The 16556-nt window shown below is 53.9% G+C and overlaps 1 protein-coding gene across 3 annotated transcripts in view; it reads right to left on the reverse strand.

The window, feature by feature from the left end:
- Positions 1–1037: 1037 nt before the first annotated feature.
- HDAC4 (histone deacetylase 4) overlaps positions 1038–16556 on the reverse strand; it is a 95696-nt gene continuing 80177 nt past the window's right edge. For all 3 annotated transcript variants that reach the window (XM_049782541.1, XM_049782542.1, XM_049782540.1), the window contains exons 19-27: positions 15678–15733; positions 14673–14760; positions 14155–14274; positions 12964–13061; positions 9794–9912; positions 8970–9103; positions 4560–4644; positions 4244–4385; positions 1038–4171 (exon numbers count right to left, since the gene is read on the reverse strand). In XM_049782541.1, the coding sequence (XP_049638498.1) occupies positions 4132–4171; positions 4244–4385; positions 4560–4644; positions 8970–9103; positions 9794–9912; positions 12964–13061; positions 14155–14274; positions 14673–14760; positions 15678–15733 (882 nt within the window). In that variant the 3' untranslated portion in view covers positions 1038–4131. The remainder of the gene's footprint in view (positions 4172–4243; positions 4386–4559; positions 4645–8969; positions 9104–9793; positions 9913–12963; positions 13062–14154; positions 14275–14672; positions 14761–15677; positions 15734–16556) is intronic.

The raw sequence follows: 16556 nt of genomic DNA on the forward strand, positions 1-16556 counted from the left end.
CCTGGTAGTGAGCAATGCCCACAAACACATGTGGCAGCTTGTCCCACCCGGCTGCACCCCACATCCTGGGTCACCCCATAGGCTGGCCCCAATGACTGATGGCATTGATACCGGGAACAACTCCTACTTCTAATCCAACAAACTAATAGAACAGACCCTTAATCCAAACAATTCTTAATCCAATACCTCCATTCCAACACTCTCTAATGCCCAAATCCCCCAACCCCTAATTTGACACTGACACTCCTAATCCAACACTCCAATCCAATACCTTCTAACACAATACCCCCTAATCCCTGTGGGGTCGTGTGCTGGGAAGCAAGTCCTCTGCGTCACCACAATTCAGCTCCATAGGGGAAAACTATCAGAGCTGGACACGATTTTCAGCTGAAAGGTAACTCTGAGGGGTGCGGGAACCTGTTGGGAGAGCGGGAAAGGCACTGGGGTGCAGGAGAGCAGCTACTGGGATCTAAGGCTGTCACCACAGGGGGCAGGTCTAGCTTCCATGAAACAGGATGGAGTTTGGGGTACACTGGGGCCTTGGGGTGTGGCTGAGAAAGGATAAGGTCAGTAGAGGGGAGCCCTCCACCCCACTCCATCATCCAGTATTCCCAAAGTTGTCATGAGTTGGCCCAGCCAGTCTTGATACCCCCAAGTGAATCCATATGCTCCAGGATCTGGGTACCTGGCAAAGGAAGGGTCTTCAGTGAGAGGAGGGGTATTATTGTGGGGTGCCCAGATCATTTCAGCTCAGCATTTGGGGATGAAGTCACACAATTTAGCTCTGTGGGCTCAAGTGGGGGTCTCCCTGTCACTGTCCTGGGGATGGGTGGTGGCTAGTCCACGATTCTAAAGAAGCTGGGGTAGGGAGAACAGGTAACCTGGGACCTCAGGGACAAGCACTCACATGAGGCCTTGCAGTGGGCAGACATTACGGACAGTACAGGGGCCATCCTTGCAGAGACTGGGGATGTCTGTGGGCAAGGTGCCCCTCCCCATGCAGCACACGGGCCGGAGACACACACAACGTCAGCAGCTTTTTCTTTCAATAGGAGACTTTTAATCAGGTCAGAGACAACAAGGGCTGGGCTGGGCACCAGCTTGCTTCATTACAAGGAGGAAATGGTTTCGTTCAGTGAAAAGTCTGCTTTTTAAACCGCGGTACCGCAGACTGCCTGCTGAGAGGCAGAGTGAATCCTGGCCCACCCCGTGGCTGAAAAAGAGAAAGTCAGCGTGGCCCAGGGGGCTGGGGGTGGGGCGTGGAATCCGGGTCACAGCACTGTGAGGGTGACAAACAATGACACTTGTCTGGCATGGAGCCCCCAGAGCCCCCACAAGCACGGGTTCCACAGAAATACAATAAACTATGATCGTAGTCACAAAAGCTAGATAAACTTTTTTTCTTAATAGGACAAATGTTTTAAGTAGTCCTTTTTATTTTCCTTACAATAAAAAGTACAATTTCTCAAGAGTTAAATTCAGTAAAGACACAAACGCTCCCCCTCCCATTCGCTCCTTCCCCAGCGTTTTGCTTTACAGAAAAAAATCTCCACCTTTTGCGTCTGCAAATGTCGGGAGAAGGGGACAAAAGGCATTTATTCTTTCCCGAGCTGCCGAGAGAGGCGTGCAAAACTGTCTAGATAGAGAGACATGCGTGGTCGCCCATGCAACTTCAGGAGTAGGAAACTTAAAAAAATAGATTCGTGTGTATTTATATAGAGATTTCTATGTGTATCAACGCCCGAAAACACAGAGGTCCAGGTTCTCTGCGTTCAAAAAAGAACGGAGTGAGCACGGCAGGGCAGGGAAGAGCACGTGCTGGCTGCAGCGGGCGCCCCTGCAAGCACCACAGCGCGACTCTCCAGGAAAGAAAACAGGAAAATCAGAAACACTGGCAGGTGCCAGGCCGGCCTCCTGCTGGGTCACCGCAGGGATTGCTGCAAAGGGAATAAAGTGCTGCCTTGATGCCCACCTGCCACCAGAGAAGCCAGGACCACATGCCGAGAGGGGACAGGGGACGCGTCAGACCCAGCCCAGCATGTACTCAGTGCAAAGGCCACACAACCAGGCCTCCACTGCCCGAAGCTCAAGGGGCCACCAGATGGCTAGGCTGGCCCCCCTCCTGGAGCCATGCAGATGTGGGTGTGGGGAGCCCCTAAAAAAGGACTCTGGAAGTGGTGCCTGGGGTTCAGAGCATGTGGCCAGGAAGGAGAAGAATATAGGGCAAGTCCAGGCCTTTCTGGGACACCCCAGAGCTGCATGCATGGGGTTCAAAATGCCTGTCACCAAAGTGACAGCCCTGTGGGCCCCAAGGCCAGTCGTGCCTGAGGGGAGGCAGTCAGGGGCTTCCTGTGATAGAAAACAAGGAAGCAAGAAAAAGAGTCAGTGGCCCTTGGAACAGCAAAGGCGGGCGGGCCTGCTCAGGGTCTACCTGGCTGGTGGGTGCCACAAAATCGGGGCTCCCTTTCCGGGGTGCTGCAAGCTGCACCCAGGGGCCAGGCTAAAGGGGGGCAGGGGAATCACTGTGGGAAACTGGGACAGCCCCACGCCTCACTGGTGTGTGAAAAAGGTCTTTGGAAAACTCGTCAAAATTCTCCCCACAACAGTATGGCCAGTGAAATTTGAACACAAGACCCGAAAGCACCAGCGGTGGTGGTGGGGGTCAGGGGCCCTGCAGCCACACTCCCCGCGCGGAACGGGTCACTGTACAAAACAGAACGACAACCAGGGTAATCAAAAACACAGATGAAAGTAAAAAACCAAGTATCCAAGTGAGAATTCAGAAGAAAAGAGGGCACGACAAGGTTCCACCCAGAAAAACCGCTTGGCGGAGAGAACAAATGTGAAACTCACAAAATAATGCGGACCGTGGCCCTTTGTGAAAAAGTCATACAAAAAACCAACAGCAGATGGAGACTCGTGGCTAGAAAAACTCAGTAACATATTGTGCATGAGGCTCGGAGTGGGAAGGGCCGTGAGGAAATAATTCAAATCTGAGCACAGATCCCGGGGTGGGAGGCTCTGAAAGCTCTTTGACCTGGGCCCCACGGGTTCGAGCCCACATAAGGCCCCTTTCCCAAAGCACCTTTGTATCGAATCCACAAGTCATTCGTTCATCGGGGACCTTTGCCATCTGCATTTATTAGATATATATATTTATATATATATACTTTTTCTATAAATGCATTATAAATATTTTATCAAGATTTCATAAGAATCAAGTTTCTTAGCTTGGAATACATTGGAATCTATATTATACATATATATATTTATTTATACCTAAAATTTAAGCAATACTTCATGCTACTTGCTTTTCATAAAAAGCATTCCGGTCGACGACACTGAGTGTGTCTGGACATGCTTCACCACACCAGTGGGCGTCAGCTGACGGGGGAAAAAGAACACTTTGGATTTGTTGAAAATGGGGTGACCTGAATGCCCCCATGGTATCTGCCACTTGGCTAGAGCCACCTCTGTTCCCCCAAACAGCAAGAAGGCAGAACTGGGGGTTGGCCCCCCCGTCCCCCATTCCTACCGCTGATTTTTCTTTAAGGCATCGTTCCTCAGACTTCAGAAAACCCAGCCCCACGTCCATCCGAGCAATAAAAGAAAGGCACAAACTCGCATCTCCCCATGGCTTCTGGGGTGCCCGTGGCACCCCCATTTCCGCCCAGTCTTTCTGCAGGGCAATCCCTACCGTTGCTCACCCTGTGCCCACAGCCAGGTCTACTGCAGAGGACAGAGCCAACGCCGTCTTCGCAAGAAAAGAAGCTACAAGCCGCGTCGAGGGTCCACACAGAGACGTGGGTAGGAGCAAACGTCCAGCACCAGTTGGATCAAGTGGGTTTGTGATATCGGGGCTTGGGTCGAGTTTTCCGGTGTCAACCCAAGCAGAAGACACACAAGCCAAGCTGTCGTGGGCTTCTAACCCCACAGCCTGGGAACTGGGGCACTGCTTCCCCGAGTCCGTGTGTCCACTCATCCTGGGGCGGTGTCCATCTGGGGCCCCAAGGGCTGGACGGCAGAAGGGGCTCCCTGAGCCGCTTCCCATCAGGGCCGGCCGAACGCAGGGCCGCGTCTTCTTGGCTGAGCTTCAAGACAGACAGACACGAGACTGGCTGAGGCTGCAGGCTACAAGGGTGGCTCCTGCTCCATGGGCTCCTCGTCCATCCTGCGGAGAACAAGGCTCAGGCCCATGTCCGCCAACACCCCAGGGTGGCAGGGCGAGGCCGGGACAACTCACCGCTTCTCAGCAGACGTCACGCCCACGGACAACGATGCCATGGCCGTCACCGTCTCGGCCTCCTCGTTCTCGCACTTCTGCGCCTCAAGCAGTGTGTAGCCCGCCGTGGAGGAGAGACGCTGCAGGGAGCGCCAGTACTGGCCTAGGGGGCAGGGGGGCTCAGGAGAGTGCCAGGCCCAGGAAAGCTTCCACCACACCCCCAGTCCCCCCCCAGAAGTCCCCCAATACTTCCTCAGGCTCTTGGGGGGCCACCTGCTGTTCCCTGCCTACAAATCCTGAGCACCAGGTGAATGGCACCTCCCAGCGCCCCACTCACTGTGGATGCCGATGACCTTCTCCATGGATCGAACGGCGTTGGCGTTGGGCCGCTGCTCCAGGACCTTTTCCGGGAGTGGATCGAGCTGCAGCGAGACACGCAGCAGACTGAGCCGAAAGTGGGGAGGGACAGAGGGAAGAGTGGGAGATGAAGTGGGTAGGGGTGAAGAGAATGAGACAGGTGGGGGACTGAACAGGCTGAGATGGAATGAAGAAGAGTGAGGCGGGGTGAGGCGGGGTGAGCGGGTTGAGCTGGGGTGAGACGGGGTGAGGCGGGGTGAAGTGAGTACCAGGGTTGACTGCACGCACACACCATCACCAGGCGTGGGTGAGGAGCACTGCTGAGTCTGAGACTACTTCAGAAAATTCTAGCAATAGACTCCTGTTTTCCTATGGGCTTTTCTTGGGGATGATCAGGCATGTGGGTGGCTGACTACGGCAGTATAAGGGCTGACAGGCAGATGGAGGCAGGCGGGATGCAGCACTTAACCAGAGGGATGGGATGGGTGCACGACACAAAGGAGGCGGCCAGACCTGCCTGGGCAGTATAACCCTAAGTGCAGCCTGACTCTTGCACAGGGGTTGTCAAGGGTGGGTCACAGGTGTGACCCACAAAACTGTTTCTGACTGGAGCATCTGCAAACAGTTGGCACCAAGAGGCAAGTGTACTGATGCTGGGGCTCCCCATTGGGGGCAGGAAAACATGCCTGCCTTGGCCTTCGTATTTCAGGGACTCTGTGCCTGCTGATACCCTCATAAGCTGCAGGACTGAGAGTAGCCCTGGGTACAAGTCCTCCAGTTTGTTTTAAGTTTCCCCAGAGCTTTGGGGATGCAGGAATTGGCAAAGGGACACACAGGGGCAGTGGGAAGCCAAGACACAACTCTGAGTCCGCAGGCATAGAAACCTGGGCTGATGAAGGGGTCCAACCCCCACACTATCCTGACCTCCAGGGCTCTAATCAAATGTCCCAGCTCCCTAAGAAATCACTCGTGGCCACTGAGCTTTCACCGAAGCTGTTCTGAAAGAGAACTCAGCTCATCTGAGCAGAAGGCTTGGTGGGCTGCGCAGGCGCAGAAGGGGAGCTGGTGGTCCTGGGGTGGAGGGCACAGGCTGGCAGCGTGGAGGGTGCAAACTTAGTGCCAGCACTGAGAAAACCATGATGGAAGCTAGGCAGGCAGGTGGGGTCATGACAAGTAAAAGTTCTGAGAAATGCAGAATCATAAATTCCAGTCGCCCAGCCCAGAGGTGGCAAGCAAGGGTGCCAAGGAAAGAAAGACCCCAGAATGTGGCATGAAACCTAGGGAGGCATGGAAGCAGAGCATAGATGGGCTGTGGGCACTGGGATGGAAAGATCTGAGAAACCCAATGGTCACTAGAACACAGACAGGCTGGTCCTCCCAGTGTGAAGAGTCTATCTGTACAGCAGAGGATACCCAGAGAGCAGCCAGTTGTGGGCTTCCTTTTGCCAGGGCAGGGCTAAGGGGCTGGATCCAGGGCTAGGGGAGCCCCCAGCCGGGTTCTGGGAGGAGCTAACACTGTCATAGCCATTCTGGCCCACAGACTCTCTGAGGCCTCTCCTGGCAGCCAAATGTTGTGGGGACAGGGAGAGGTGCAAAACTGCCAGGCACTGACAATGTCCACACAGGGCACAGCATTTGGAGCTAGAGTCACCTCCTCTTTGGTCCACCATATCCTGAATATAGGACAAGTGACCACCAATGTCCAGTGGCTATTCCCAGCCCTGGAAGGGACATGTGGGGCTGGGAGTCCTGGGGACTATTTCCTTTTTTTTTTTTTTTTTTTGTTTTTTGGGTCACACCCAGCAGCGCTCAGGGGTTATTTCTGGCTCCATGCTCAGAAATCGCCCCTTGCAGGCACGGGGGACCATATGGGATGCCAGGATTTGAACCACCGTCCTTCTGCATGAAAGGCAAACGCCTTACCTCCATGCTATCTCTCCAGCCCCTGGGCACTATTTCTTGGGGTTGGGTCAGACACAGGCCAGGGGGCATTGCCACAGGGGTCTGGAACAGGCAGTAATTGGTCAAGGTCAGAGAGGAGGACGGGGGTCAGCACCAAGGGGGAATGAGGGTTAGAAAGGAGAGGCCTAGCTGAGACAGGCTGAGTCGAGGTGGTACATCCTTCCCCACCCCCTCTGCTGGTGCAGACTGGTGGCTGTGGAGCAGGGTACAGTCACCTGTGCATGGGGGAGTTCCAAGTGCAGGAGGAAGATGCAGATCATAAGGAGGCCAGTGCGAACCTGAGATTCAGGCACAAGGCCGGAACTTCAAACAGGGACTGCACAGTAGCCTGTCATCAAACAAACTTGGCCTCAGCCCTGGATTAGTGGACTCAACCCTGGAACTGCATGTGGAGTTTAGTCCTGGAACGGGACCCTGGGCTCAGCCTGACGGTCAAGACACTCAGTCCCACCGAGCCAGAAGGCAGGAGAAGCCAGGCAGGCCCATCACGTGCACTGAGAAGTGCAGGTGGGTAAGTGGAGGAGCAGCCAGTTGAGAGCTCTGAGCAGCAACCTGCTCCGGAGTTCCAAGAATCCCCCGAGGCCTCAATGCTCTGCTCCAGGTGGGGCAGGAGGTGGCACATTGGAGGTTGGCTGGAGTGAATTGAGTGGGGAAGGGAGGCCTGAGTGGGGGACCCACCGCTCACCACAGCTCTATGCCCCCAATCAAGGATGAAACAGCAGCCAAGGTTCTCACGACTTCAAGGGCAGCAGGCATGGTACTGCTGGTCGACATGGCCTGTTCCCCTGTCCATCCCACACCATGCTCCACCCCCACACTGTGACCTACCTCTGATCCACACCAGGTGCTGCCCTAGGGGTAGGGGGCGCTATTTGGGGCCTCCTGTATCAGAAATAGGGACACTCTATCAAAATTCAGGGCCTGCCTCCATCAGTACTCAGGGCCCATCTTCTACCATACCTTGGGAGGCCCAATTGGATCATATCTCAAAAACTCCTCTATCAAAACCTCCTTTTTCAGAACTCAGGGTCTCACCTCTATCAAAACTTGGCTCTCCACTATCAGAAGTCAGGGCCTCCTCTATTAGAACCTGGGCCCTTCTATCAAAAACCGTTACCTCCTTCTCGCAGAACTCAGAAACCTTTTATGAGAGCTTTGGCTCTTCCTCTATCAGAACTTGGGCCTTTTCTGTCGTAACTTGAGGCCTCTTCTATCATAACGTAAGGCCCTATTTTGGTAACACTGGGCATCTCCTAACAGAACTCGGAAACCCTCTTTTATCAGAACTCGGGTCTTTCTTCTACCAAAACTCAAGACTCCTCCTCTGCTGAACTCAGGACCCATTTTCTATAAGGACTTCCTCTATAAGACAGGGCCCCTTCTATCAGAATTCAAGGTCCTCTTCTCTCCTAACTCGGGACCCTTCTATTAGAACTCAAGGGCCTCCTCTATCTGATCTCAGGCCCTTCTTGTATCAGAACTTGGGACCCTTCTATCAAAACTCGGAACCCCTCTATCAGAACAGTGGGACCTCCTCCTATAAGAACTCACTACTTCTATCAGAACACAGGGCATCCTCTATCAGAACTTGGGGCCTGGGGCTGGAGTGATAACACAGTGGTAGAGTGTTTGCCTTGCACACGGCAGACCCAGGACAGACGGATGTGGGTTCAATCTCCAGTATCTCCTATGATCCTGAGCCTGCCAGGTGCGATTTCTGAGCACAGAGCCAGGAGTAATCCCTGAGCACCTCTGGGTGTGGCCCCCCCAAAAAACGAACTTGGGGCCTCCTCTATCAGAATTCAGGGTCCTTCTTCTATCAGAACTCAGGGCTCCCCCTCTAACAAAACTTGGATATTCTTTATCAAAACTCGAAGTCCCTCCTCTATCAGAACTCTGGGCCCTTCTATCAGAATTTGAGGACTGGGCACACCAAGATACACTTTCTTGCAGTGTGAGTCCATGTTTCATTTCCTGAGCTGATGGTTCTGTAGTTGGAGCCAGCATTGCTGGCGAAGGGGTATAGTGGGGTCTCAGCACTCAGAGGTCTAGCTGTAATTGGACCTGGGAGTATCCCCATGGGTGACTGCACTTCTCTACAGAGAGCACGAGAAAGGGAGGGACCCAGCTTTCTGTGTATTCAGCACTGGGTGGATAGAGGGAGCACTGAGCCCCACACCATACTGTGCACCTATCCTCCAGTATCCCTGATGTCTCAGTGCCGACCATTTTAGGATCTTAACTTGGTCCTCTGAGAACAATAGTGGGGCCACAGGTAGCCTGACACACCAGGAACTTCCCCTGAGAAGGGGAACAGGAGTGGAGAGAGCTAGGTAGCCACTGGTGGGTGGCTTCTTAGGATCCATTGTGGTCCTAAGAACAGGCTGCTAGGCTGGAAAAAAAGAGCACCCCACCCCCAGCCTCCTACCTCGTTCCCCAGCAGAGCTGACACACATGCTTCTGAGGCGTCGCAGATGGCTGTGAGATCATGTCCACCCTCTAGGGCCAGCACTATGCGGCCACCAGCCAAGCCCATCAGCTGCCGCGTGAGGTACCCAAAACCTGTCGGAACGAAGAGGTGAGAGGTGACGGCAGAGGGATCCAAGCCCCAGGGAGCCAGGCTACAGCGTGTAATGGGAGCCAGGCTGGATGGTAATAAATTCCCCCGAGTCTCTCCCTAGGGTTCTTTTGATGTGTCGGAGAGTAGGAATGATGGTTTCCAGGTTTTCATTCTAGAATGCAGCAGATCATCTTGTCAGGGGGTGGGGAGATCTCAGGAAATGGGGGGGAACCATACCCCACTCTTGAGTTAAGGGCAGCTGGCTACCACAGCTTTATCTGCCACAAGGGCAGGGACCCCTTCTATCCAGAAGACAGGGCTCTGGTTAGTTGGTGAACTGGCACACATGCAAATGTGCACTCATGGGCACACACATCACCTGTGCACACCTGAAGGCAGGTAGGTGCACATACGGTGCCCTTTAGGAGGCCTCCCACCATGTGGCTTCTACTGACCATCCCCTGGGGCCCACATTCCTCTCAGGAGTGACAGGGACCCCAGGGAATAGCCTGGTATATGCTGGGGAGTATGCAGAGTAGCAGCACAAACTGGCCATGGTGCAGCTCACCAGGCACCTGCCCTGTTTTGGCTCCCGGGACAGGCTGGAGGGCCCCCCCTGGTTTCCAATGCTGCTGCCTCAAGTGTGGGTATGGGTATGGGTATGCTCCAGGCACCCCACAGGCCTCACTCACATCTGGCTGATAGGTTGTAGCCTCCCAATGGTGTGGGGTGACCTTCCACGGCATCAAAGCCAGATGATACTAGGACCACGTCTGGGGCAAACTCGCTGGCGATGGGCATCACCACAGTCCTGTGGGATAGAAGGATGAGTCTGGATAGGAAGCCAGGTCTGGCTGGGACATAGAACCCAGGCCATAGAGAGATGGGCCTGGCTAGAACATGAATCCCAGGCCGCAGGAAGAGCAAGCCAGGAGGAGACATGGAACCCGTACCATGAGAGAGTGGACCTGACCTGGACACGCCTCAGGCCACATCCCCTCACCCTGCTCCCTTATGGGAAGTATGATGCCCAGTTGCCTTGCCAGGTCTCTCCCCAGACACGTGACCTGCCCACCCTGCTATGTGCCCCAGGGGACCCAGGCTGGTGAAACCTGCCCCCAGTCCCTGTGTTTCAGAGCTTTCATTAGAGAAAGCACATGTGAACATTCTCTATAGTGTCTCTGGGAATCTGGGCAGGCTGGGTCCTGTTTTCCTCAGCCTCCCTGGAAGTTGGCTTCACCCCGAGTGAGACCACCCCTCCAGGCTCAGATCCCTACCGCACTGGGAGAGCCAGGGTCCCCACTGACAGGCCTATTCTTGCGTGCAGGGGGCGGGGCATTCACCGTGAATACAGGGGGCTCAGTCCCCCACACGCCCACAGGCTGGGCATGGAAGAGGTCAGGTCCCTGCCGGCATCCGGACTGCCAAGTGAGTTAGGAGGCACCTGGTAATCTGCTAGTCAGCACCAGGTTACCTGCACAGATGTGATCATCTGAGCCACTGTGATCCTAAGGCAAGAACAAGTGTCTGCAGGCTCCCCTTTTCTAGAATGTTCTCTGACCTGCTCCATGCAGCCACTCTCATGGGCACCTGCCTCTTCTGGTCTGTCCTGGCCATCGGCTCATGAGGCCTCCTGGGGGCCCAGCCAGTCTCTTCTAACACAGGGTTTAGGGCTGCAGTATCCTACTCTAGCTCCCCCTATGCCCGAGAACAGCCTCCACATGCAGGTCCCCGTGGCCTCCTGTCCAAGGTGCATGGCACCATGTAGGGCCCTCAACTGTTTGTTCCTTCCTGCCACTGCTGTATGTGGCCACTGCACACAGGACAGCGAGGGGTGTCCCATGAGTTGGTCAGGTCACAAATGGTCATGTATTCTGACAGCACTAGGACCCCAGAGTCTCCCTCCTCAGGACGCAGACTAGGTGCTGGAGTGCTTGCCCAACCAGTAAGTGAATTGAGGAAAAGGAGCCCCATAGGACAAAGCTAAAATGGCCCGAGCTCTGCTCTCACCCAGGAGCTTATGGCTGGTGGCACATGGACCCTGCTGTCCTCCTGCACTAATGCAAAGCTCCCCACTTGCCCAATACTCTGAATCCCTGGGAACAAAGAGCCAGATGGATGGGTGTCAGGAACCCATGCAGGCCTGTCCTGAAAGCATCCTCTCTGGAGGGAAGGCCCCGTCTGTTGGGGCCTGTACTCAAGGATCCTCTGAGGGCAGCATCACAGACCCCACAAGCTGCAGATTCCAGATCCCCCATTTCCCACCCACAAATGCAGCTTCCAGAATGCCCATACCAGAGAGAAGGGTGTTCACAGAGTCCCCAAAAACCACTTTCGGGGGATAACGGAAACAGGCATGCTCCCATTCCCACGATGGGTCAGAATGCAAAACTGCCCAGATGAGGGCACTGTCACAGTGGGGGACGAGAGCAAGACCGTGTGTGCCCACCACCCCAAAGACCAGCTCCCGGCCCTCTTCTGACTTCAAAGCCTGTCTGGCCTGGGACTGGTTTGAATTAAGGGCCCTCCCTGCACTTTTCTGATCTGGAAGAAGTAGGGGCTCTGGCTTTCATTAGAGCCATTTCTTATCTCTTCCTCATCTGTGGCTTGATCTCCTGAAATGAAACCTGGCAGGGCTGGGAATAACGAGGCACTGCTTGAGGCATGCATTGTCCCTCAGGCCCTGGTGGGAGGAACAGAGAAGGGGATTCGAACCTTCTTCCTCCTCGGTGATGCCCAGGGAGCCATAAATTGTAAACTTCAAAGCACAAATTTACATTGAAATGAAACTTTAAAAAAATGCCTGAAATAATTTTCCCTTTCAAAGGAGATTCCTGTAGCCCTAAAAGTTCTGAAAGTTCTGTAGTTGTAAAAGTACCTGTAGTTCTCAAAGCTCATGTGATAAGGTCTCATCACTTGCATACTTGGCAGCAGATGAAACCAGAGCAGAATGCGTAAAATGCAGGTTCCTCCTAGGGTCAGGCAGGGCCTACAAAGAGCCTTCTTGCTGGGGCTAGACACCTCGTAGCCTGGAGTCACACCAGAACGCAGAACAGAGGGGTCCCTACCCCGCTATCTGCAGCTGCCCCTGTTCTAGGGTGTCTGTCCTCTTAACAGACACAAGTTCTCAAAGGGATACCACTTTCAGTGAAATGGAAGATGCACAAGACAAAAGAGAGGGGTCCTGGGCTAAAATTGGGGCTGAAACAAGCAGCCTTGGGGGGTGCTGAACTCTGACACTCTGCAGGGTCACGTTTCCTGGGGCCAAGTTGAGGGAAAGACATCTGTCATAAAACTTCCTGACACCTAATTTATGTGGCAGGGCCCCCGGGTGCTGAATGCATGCACATAGTGCTGACATATGGGCAAGTGGCCCAGCATTGCCCTCCTAGCTCCTGCACACACGGTCCATGCCAGCATGCCCAGCCCAGTGCCCAGATACCTGCATGCACTCTGCTGATCCCAAATCTGTACAAAGAAGGTGAAGACTGATAGGTCTGGGACATGTGGGGACAGGTGTCTGCCCTGAGAGCAGGAATCCCCTCACTCAGTGCCAAACCCTGTGAAATGACCACCTGACCCTCCTGAGAGACTGGCGGCATCTCCCCAGGAAGAGGCAGGAGCTGGGCCAGGGTGAAGAAGTAATACTCCAGGATAAAAAAACAAACAAAAAAAAAAAACATGCCTCCAGGGTTAGATATAGCCACTCTGACACCCCTGGAGTCTGCAGGCACCAGCAGCCTCCACTTGCAGCCTGTTTCCCTCTTTTGCAGTCCCTTCCTATGCTCTGACTGAGCCCAAGGACAAGGCCAGTGTAGCAGGAATGAGAGCCGAAGGACAGTAGAGAATAAGGGGCACTCACCTGAAGGCCGCCAGGTACTCAGCATCGCCCATGGGGGGATCCAGGCCCCCAGTAAAGGCCATGTTCACGTTGAAGCCCACACCTGGCCCTGTGCCAACCTGTGGGCAGATAAGTGGATACAGTCTCAGCAGAGGCCTCATAAGACCTGTAGGGCAAGCTTTGCATTGCAGGGGTTGTCACATCCTGTGGCTACAGGAAGCGGCAGGTGCACCAGGGTTTCATCTCAGCAGGTTTGGGCTGACCATACTCAGGGGCCCTGGGGGAATGAGGAATTTGAGGGTCCCTTTCGGGAACTGAAGGCTCATTTGTATAAGGAGGGAGGACTCTGCAGAAGTCTGTGACCCTCCTATGTGCTATCATGGGGTGGGGAGTGTACCTGGGGGTGCACAGTTGTAACAGATTAGACATTTGTTCTAGGAAGCAAACAATGGGCAGGGCCCAGATCAGAGCCTGCATCAGAACAGAACCCCAAGTCAAAGCCCAGAAGACAGAGCCTCAGGTCAGATTCCTGTAGGGCAGATTCCCAGGAACGAGCCCCAAAATGGATTCCAAGGACAGATTCCCGGAGGAGAGATCCCCAGAGAATCCCTAGACAGATCCCCAAGAAATCCCCAGAGGACAGAGCCCCAGGTCAGATCCCCAGAACAGAACCCTATGACAGATCCATAGGACAAAGTCCCAGGACAAATACCTAGGATAGAACCTAAGAAACCCCAGGGGACAGATCCCCAGGACAGATTCCCAGAGGACAGAGCTCTAGGCCAGATTCCCATATCAGAGCCCCAGGACAGATTCCCAGAGAATAGATCCTTAGGACAGATCCTTGAAGGATAGATCCCAAGACAGAGACCCAGAAAGATCTCCAGAGGTCAGAGCCTCAGGACCTCTACACAGCCCTCACTTTGACCAGAGGCACCACTGTCAGATGGGAAGTGCCAGGTCATTATCAAGTTGCTGAAACTGTCATAGGTGTATAAAACTGGACCAAGCAGGAGGCTTGAAGTAGGTCCCTTCTCTCATACCCTAAGCTTCCACTGCCTAATCTGGCTCTAGCCTAGGCCCCCCTTCCACCCCAGCACCCAAGTCACAGCCCTGCCCACGTCCTCAGCACCCTAGTCACAGCCCTCCTAGTCACAGTACCTCCTCAGGACCATGCCACATCCCCACCCACCTCCTCAGGGCCCAAATCACCTCATCAGGTGCGCCACTGCCTGGGAAGAAGTTGCCGTCATCATAGCGGTGCAGAGACACATACAGCACACTGGGGTCACTGTAAAAGGCCTGCTGGGTGCCATTACCATGGTGCACATCCTGGAGGACAGGGGAATTGGCTCAATGAGGCAGGTGTGGCACGCTTCCAGGTTGGGGGCTCAGACAGAGGTGACACTGAGGCACCCTGGGATGCCTCATTGGGATGGGGGAATGCCTGTGTGGGAAGATGAGGATGGTGCCCAAAGCAGCTTGGACTGTCCCAGCAAGACTGTGAGTGTCCCATTGTCTGAGGATGCAAAGCCTCAGCCTCACTCCCCAACTTTCTTTTCAGCCACTGCAGGCCCCAGGCCCCAGGGAGCGTGACTCAGCATCACTGACAATGGAGAGAGCAGTTGCTTACCTGTCAGAGCCAGTGGCAAAAGCCACGCCCACATCCCAACCTGTGTCTCCTGGCCCATGTCCCAGTCCATGCCCAGCCCACATTCTGGCCCACGTACCCAGTCCACGATGAGTGTCTTGCTCACACTCAGCCGCTGCTGGAGGAGCTTGGCTGCAATGGCCACAGAGTTGAAGTAGCAGAAGCCCCTAAGGGAGCGTTGGGAGGATAGACATGGGGTCAGCAGCAGGTCACACACTGGCCACAGAAGGATCTGGAGAACCTCCAGAAGCACCTCAGAGGGCTCTGGCTAGTGTGTCCTTCCTGAGAATTTAGGAGGAACCCTGTGGGGTTCCCTAGAACTGCACAGGACTTGCTGACCTCTTAGGGACCCTTGGTCCATAAGACACAGAGTACTTGTTGCAGCTGCTTTCCACATTCTGAAGTTTGTGTAGGGGGATCTGGTCACCCCAGAGAGGACACTGATATCCCCAAGCAGAGCAAGAAAAACTGCATGGTCATGGGGCCCCCAGCAGTTCTGGAGTGGGGACTGCCATAGTTTTCCCCAATACCCAAGGGGCTTCAAGTAGCAGCAGCCTTGGTTCTGGGGTTCATCAAGAGAACCTCCAGCAAGTCAGGGTCTGGCCTTGAAGGTTCCAGAACATGTGAGGAAGTATGGCAGCAACGCTAGGCCAGTAAAACACACCCTGACATAACCCTGATACTCTGGCATGCAGCGCCCCCTCTTGCACTATCTCTCCCACATGGCTAACTGGCTCCACTCTGACTGACAAGGCGTGCCCTTCTGACAAGACTAAGCCCATCTGACTGATGTGACCTCTCTCCTCTGACTGACAAGGCTCTGCCTTCTGACTGACATGGCCCCACCCTCTGGCTCCACCCTTTTGAGATGCCCCAGCCCCTCAGACTAACATGCCCCACAATTTGGCTTCTTTCCAGCCCTGACTAGCCCAATTCACAAGTGTCTCTAAGGCTTAAGATTCACTCCACATGTACACACAGGACATGTGGGAGCTACAGGTCATGGGAGGGTGTGTGGGACAAGTGGACGCCCCTCTGCCCATGTCTCAAGGATGGCCCCACGAAGTGGTCTGTGGCTACTTACATGGGGGTGCTCTCCTCAGCATGATGTCCCGGGGGGCGGACCACAGCAAAGCCATTCTACACGCACCACAAAGTGGCAAGGAGAGGGGTGAGAGGAAGAAGATTTAGAAGAAGAAATTTGCGGCAGGAGCTGTCTACAACTCATGACACATGGCGACATGGGACGGGTGGCAGACACTCGGGCCCAGCCAGTGGGCTCCCCAGGACAACATGAGAAGAGAATCCATTTCCAGCAACTGCTGGCCGGGCCTGTGTAACTCAGGAATCTGGGAGAGGAAAAGGTTCTAGCCCCCAACATGCTGGTCACCCTTGACCATGTCCCTGCAGGAGTCTTTCCCCACTGCAAGAAACAAGGAGCCCCCAATGTAGAGGCACAGTGGTTAAAGGAAAAGTTCTTGTCCTCTACCCAAGATCTCCCTGCCTGGACCCCACACCTCACAAGGAAATCTCAAAAGACAGTGGAGAAGCCTATACTTTCATCATAAGTTTAGACCTATATAACACTACTTCCTATCCTGTTTCTCCCCAAATGTAAAGTGATCTCCTGTATCACGTTCTCCCTTTTTCTTTGTTAATTTTTCTTTTTTCTTTTCTTTTTTATTCTTGTTAGTTTCTTTTGTTTGGTTTTTTTTTTTTTAGTTTTTTGTTATTTGATTTGTTTTTGCTTCTTTTGGGTCGCTCCTGGCTCTATGCTTGGAGAACGTCCCTGGTGGGCACGGGAGACCATATGAGATGCTGGGTTCTGAGCCAACGTCCTTCTACAGGAAGGACAGACGCCTGGTCTTCATGCTATCTCTCCTGGCCCCACTTTATCCCTTTAATTACGTCTATTATTTAATCTTTTTTTTTTTTTTTAAGAAACTTTTTTTTCTTTAGATAT

Source organism: Suncus etruscus, chromosome 10, assembly GCF_024139225.1.
Source record: "Suncus etruscus isolate mSunEtr1 chromosome 10, mSunEtr1.pri.cur, whole genome shotgun sequence".
NCBI lineage: Eukaryota > Metazoa > Chordata > Mammalia > Eulipotyphla > Soricidae > Suncus > Suncus etruscus.